The sequence below is a fragment of the Antedon mediterranea genome, chromosome 8 (genome assembly GCF_964355755.1).
Source record: "Antedon mediterranea chromosome 8, ecAntMedi1.1, whole genome shotgun sequence".
Taxonomy (NCBI): domain Eukaryota; kingdom Metazoa; phylum Echinodermata; class Crinoidea; order Comatulida; family Antedonidae; genus Antedon; species Antedon mediterranea.
The window spans coordinates 15,524,011-15,530,201 of NC_092677.1; the positions used below are offsets into that span (position 1 = coordinate 15,524,011).

General features: G+C 34.8%; 1 protein-coding gene across 1 annotated transcript; it reads left to right on the top strand.

Annotated features, from left to right (window-relative positions):
• The first annotated feature begins 399 nt into the window (after positions 1-399).
• LOC140057648 (uncharacterized) lies at positions 400-3,365 on the top strand. The gene is made up of 3 exons (XM_072103367.1): positions 400-847; positions 1,197-2,034; positions 3,362-3,365. Exons 1-3 carry the CDS (start codon positions 400-402, stop codon positions 3,363-3,365), a joined length of 1,290 nt encoding a protein of 429 aa, XP_071959468.1.
• The last annotated feature ends 2,826 nt before the right edge of the window (positions 3,366-6,191 follow it).

Below are 6,191 nucleotides of genomic sequence, written 5' to 3' on the forward strand. Positions count from 1 at the left end.
TCATACCCCAACAACTATAACTACAACTCACAGAGCCCTATAATCATTACCCTGTGACAGATCAATTCATTATTTTTTTTTTATTTTATTACATACTCATCCAACAGCGAGTAACCCGCCAATTACGGGATGGATAAGCTATTTAATAATTTCACAAGACAAACATATACACAAGATGCTCTACATAAACAAAGACTTATTATTAAGTCTTTGGGAGTGGAGTTGTAATTTGTCATGAGAAAAAAACCCTGACATATGACAGGGCTTGAACCCAGGACCCTTAGATTGGTAGCCAAGCATCATAAGAAAGGAGGAGAAAGACAGAGGATAAGGAAAAATAAATATCGCTTACCCTTGCCAACAATTGTTTTGGCAAACGTTCGGTCATTAAAAAATAAAATGGATGAGGTTTGGACAAATATTCGATATGATAGGGTTTTTAGAGAAGCCAATCTATTATGTTTTACAGAAACATGGTTGAGCGAAAATGTCCCTAATGAAAGTGTCGAAATTGATGGATTCACCCTAATTCGAGGAGATAGGACAAAACAATCCGGAAAAGACATTGGCGGTGGTGTATGCTTATTTGTAAACAAACGATGGTGCAATATAACTATTGTTCGCGATAAGCAATGTACACCTGATATTGAATTGTTGACAATTTCACTGAGACCATTCTATTGTCCGCGGGAATTTCCACAGTTATTTGTTACAGTTGTGTATATACACCCAAAGGCTAATTCTACACGAGCAGCTGAAATCTTGTCTGAAAATACGCACAAGTTGGAGACATTGTCACCTGATGCACCCAGGCTCATATTAGGCGATTTCAACCAACACAAGCTTGGTAAAGTGCTCAGAATATACCACCAATATGTAACCTGCCCTACTCGTAAAGATAAAACAATAGATTTATGCTACGGTACAGTTCCAAGCGCATATAGGTCCGTGGCATTACCACCGCTTGGTGCGTCGGACCACAATTGTGTGAATCTGATTCCAAAATATGTCCCAGTTATCCAGAGGAAGGACAAAATAGTCAAGACTGTTAAATTGTGGACTTTGGACAGTATCGAACGTTTAAGAGGGTGTTTTGAATGCACTGATTGGCAAGTATTTTATGAGTCGTCCGTCACCAAATCTAAACGAAATGGCGGATGTTATAACATCATATGTAAATTATTGTGTTGATTCAGTAATACCGAAAAAAGAGGTTGTCGTATTTGCAAATAATAAGCCGTGGGTTACGAAAGAGTTGAAAGACATATTAAATAAGAAAAAACGGATTTTTTACCAAGGCACCACTCACGATAATAAGCAAATAAATAAAGAAGTTAAAGTAGCTGTCCGTAAGGCTAAAGATATGTATAAGAGAAAAATTGAAAATAAGTTTAGTAGTGGATGTATTCGTAGTGCTTGGCAAGGAATTAAACATATGGCGTCTATAAACACAGCTGATAAAACACAAAGAAATAAAATAAATGTAGAGGGTATTGATGACCAGGCATTGCCAGATAGATTAAACGACTTCTTTGCTAGGTTTGAAAAACACGATTTAAAAGACGACACTGTTGGCAATGATGATCCGCATGTAGATGAAATTATTATTTCTGAGGATCGTGTTAGAACATTACTCAGGAATATAAATTTAAATAAGAGTTCTGGTCCCGATGGTATTGAGGGCAGAACATTGAAGTCGTGTGCGGATCAGCTCAGTGGTGTCCTTCGGTACCTCTTCCAGACCTCTATAAACCAGTGTGTAGTTCCTAATCTTTGGAAAGAATCGATTATAAAACCTATTCCTAAACAGACTGTCATAAAACAACTGAATGATCTGCGCCCTATTGCGCTGACATCTCTTGTTATGAAAATCTTTGAAAAGATAGTTAAAACCTACATCACGTCTGTTGTAGAGTCTAAACTCGATCCACTGCAGTTTGCATACAGGTCTGGAAGAGGTGTTGAGGATGCCAAGCTTTTTTTATTAAACACATTGTACAAGCACCTTGAACTGCCTCGATCTCACGCCAGAATGTTATTCGCCGACTTCTCTTCTGCCTTCAATACCATGCACCCTTATATTTTAGCAAACAAATTAATTTCGAATTTTGGTTTTCAACGTGATTTTGTATTATGGATTATAAGTTTTCTTACGAACAGATGTCAGAGGGTCTTAGTTAACCAAAGACACTCGAATGTACGTATGACAAGTATTGGATCCCCCCAGGGTTGCGTTCTCTCTCCTCTCCTGTATATTATATACACGGATGACTGTCGCAGCAAACAGGACAATAGTCATCTTGTTAAATTTGCTGACGACACTGTCTTGCTGTCTCTCCTTCAAAATTCACAGGACGGCCATGGTTCCGCTTTAGATGATTTTATCCAATTTTGTGGAAACTCCTACTTGGAACTCAATGTGACCAAAACCAAGGAGATGATTGTAGATTTTAGGAAGGAGAAAGGACGCAACCCTTGGGTATCCATTATAAATGACGAACCAGTCGATATTGTCCATTCCTTTAAATACCTAGGTACTATATTTGAGGACAATCTCGGCTGGGAATTAAACACAGAGGCAATAGTAAAGAAAGGACACCAGAGACTTTATCTGTTAAGGAAGCTGAACCATTTTAATGTCGATAAAGTAATTCTTAGGGTTTTTTATAATTCCTTTATTGAGAACGTTTTAACTTTTTCCTTTATATGTTGGTTTTTTAGTCTTAGGGTCAAAGAGAAAAACTCACTACAAAGAATTGTTAACTTAAGTTCTAAATTAATAGGTTGTCAACTTCGTAGCTTATCTTCTTTCTGTGACATGCAAACTCTAGAAAAAAGTAGAGCTATTTAAAAAAATATTAACCATGCCTTGTTCAGTGATTTCGAGCTCATGCCTCATGGGCGTCGCTTTCGATGCCCGGCATGTAGAACAAACCGGAAAAGGAATTCGTTTTTGCCAGTGGCTATTCGACTCTTAAATTCTTGAACCTTGACTTGACTTTTTTTCTATTTTGTTCTGTGTATTGTGATATTTTGTATATTTTGTAAGATCATTTTAATCCAGACCTTTTTATTTGAATTGCCCCGTGTGGGATGATTAAAGAATTTTGAATTGAAATTGAATTGAATTGAAACCACCAAGCCACAGCTCCACTACTCATAACCACCAAGCCACAGCTCCACTGTGGAGCTTCAGAGATTGTGGTACTTTAAACCATTATTATCAACTTTTCAATCATCTATAAATACATCTCATGTTACATGATACAAGAACCTGTGTGTACCTAATTATTTTCAAAATACCATATTATGACACCATAACATGCTGTACTCTTAAACTTAAATACCTATTAACAATTAGGTAAACAATAGGAACATAATTATAACAATAACTCTTATGCAGTAAAGATTGATGAACACCAAACACTTTATCATCATAGATTATTTAGCTTAAAATGGTTTAACAATTACAGAAAAGTAGCACAAAACAATAGAAGGTGTGCATACATAAAATTCAAGTTCATAAAATAAGTCAACACTTAATGGCGAGAATCTGTAGACTTTGGCCATTTCTCAGGGTTACTATGAAAACCTCTAGTTGATCTTGATGATCGTCTGAGTTGAGGTTCTACTGGTTGGTGTATTGCATCCTGCTGTGGTGGTAAGTCATGATGTGTAAATACCCAGGTTGGCATATCATCTTCTTCATCTGAGTCACTTCCTACAATGTCTTCAGTTGTTGCTTCCCTTGGATCAACAATTAAGAGTTTTCTATTTACAGTACGTGTTGGGCCACCCAGAAGAGGCCGAATCTTGTAAACGTCTCCAGCGTCGTTAACCCAAACTATGATGTAGGCATCGTGATGAAACTTGTCTTCTAACTTGTTGTGTCTGCCTTCAAAAGCACACCTTTTCAACAGTACACGATCTCCAATACTCAGTTGTGGACTCCTCTTAAGTATATTCTGCTTCAGTGTAGAGTTTTCTAGCTTCCGTTCAATGTTATCTTTTGCCACTTGATGGGCTTGTTGTATAGTTTCCCTTCCCCGCATTTCTAGTTTTCTTTCCAGTCAGGGCATGTAACGGAATTCAATTACATATATTATTTGAATACACAATATGATCGCTGTATTGCATTTGTTTGTAAAATCTCCTGTGTAGAAGGACCTGCTTCATTTTCCATAGCCATAGTATATAATATTCTTCCATAAACTGAGGTCTTCCATAAACTGGGGCTGCTTCCTTGAATAACGTACTTTTTACCTTTATCTTGTCTTGTCTTCAATCCCACTTCTGACACCACTGTAAAAGGCTCTGGCCTCCCTAACTAATTGTGTGGGGTAGGGGTCGACACGTGAAATAATGATACCAGGTAAATCGTCTTGATTTGATCTCACAACAAACATTTATTGGAATATAAACAGGAAAGAAAAACAGGCTAAGTTTATGGCAGTTTAATTACAAATTCTATAGCATTTATTTGCTTTATTAGCAAGGAGAACACTCCTCTTCGTGCCAGTCACCCAGGCCAAAGAGAGAGATGTCTCCTTGGATACAGCTATCTATAGGCTTGGGTGTCCAGCAGGGTTCCCATCCCCCATGGGTTATTCCATTACCAAAAATCAAAACAAAATCACTGAACCATAACATTGTTTTAAACAATGTTTTTGTGTACAAAATAAATTAAAATGTCCATGAAATATTAAATATGTCGATAATAGATTATAGTATATTATATATATTATATTGTTATATTTATATTAATATTTGATCATAAATTATATAATAATGTTTGGTAATAATGTAGTGTTCTTAATTAAAGTAGGCCTGCCAATAATATACTAAAGTATTACCAAATAATAAAATGTTGCCATAGAAACAGTTTGGGTTATAATGTAATCAACAACAGCTGCTTGCCATAATTTTACCAACATTTATATTATATATCGGTTAAACTCTCACACACTTTTTCAGTTATCCCAACTTTAAGTTTGACTTAGTAAACAGGAAAGACCAAATTGAAGATTTTAACTGGAAAATGAATGGTAATGTACAGGGGCTAGGAATTTTCTTTTCAAACATAATCCCTACCAAACAGTTACGAACGAGAACTGAGAAATAGAATACGAACAATGCAAAATATAATTAATTCATGGTCTAAACGAACCCTGACACTTTGTGGTACAATATTATTACATCACATCTTATATTACATACATTATTTCATTTATTACTTGACACATCAAGACATGTATTAAATAAATTGAAAGATCTGTTTTTTTTCCTCTCTTATTTGTCTCTTATTATTTATTATTTAAAGGCAGTAACAGTTGTATGACGATTAAATTCATGCAGGAAAACGAATTTCCTAACTTGTCTTTTGTGATGAAATAGAAACTGTTTTAGTGAAAGAGGTTTAATCCTCCATTTATTTTGGAATCACTTTAAAGGGATGTACCAAAGGAGGTATTAATTTTTACTAGTGTCTATAATAATTAGTGGGTAGGCCTATCTAAGATTAAACAAAACGTCACGAATGGCTAAACCTATTAGTGCGCATGTGCCAGTTCACTCAATACATTTTTTATTTTTCTTATAAAATTGTATTATCTGTGGATCTCTCATCTCGATTTATTAGTTATCACACCTTTGACAAGTACAGTTTCTACAATCAATTTTGTTATTGGTAAGATAATTATTTTATTTTTGATTCGGAGAAAAACTTCATATTTTGTTAGTTGTCGACAGAATAGCTGTTATTTATTAATGAATATTAGAGGATTCTATTCATAGTTTTAAGAACAGAATTCATGACAGTCTAATTAAAACCATTAGTTAATGTACTTCCACAATCCAACCTGCATAAGCGTTGGTGATAATTCATAGTTTAGGTTGTTTTTTTAAGTTGTTACTTCCGGGTGAAATTGTTTCTCTATTTTGTTTTGTATGTTTTGTATAATGGATGTACTATCCAAAATAAAGAAATGAATGAAATTGTTAATTTAACTAAACAATGATAATGATAAAATTATACTGTAACTCAAATACATAGAGAGAAAAAAAACGAATACTAGGTCTACATTATGTGTGGTTGGAAAAAATAAGAAACAAGAGCAATCATATATTACATATCTCCAACAACTGACCTTAAAACACGATTAAGCCTGTATTTGTATTTATATTGTTTAAAA

Coding starts and splice junctions, on each gene's coding strand:
- LOC140057648 (XM_072103367.1), top strand. CDS start 400: ATGGATGAGGTTTGGACAAATATTCGATATGATAGGGTTTTTAGAGAA. Junction 848..1,196: donor TTTCAACCAACACAAGCTTG/GTAAAGTGCTCA, acceptor GTGTTGATTCAG/TAATACCGAAAAAAGAGGTT.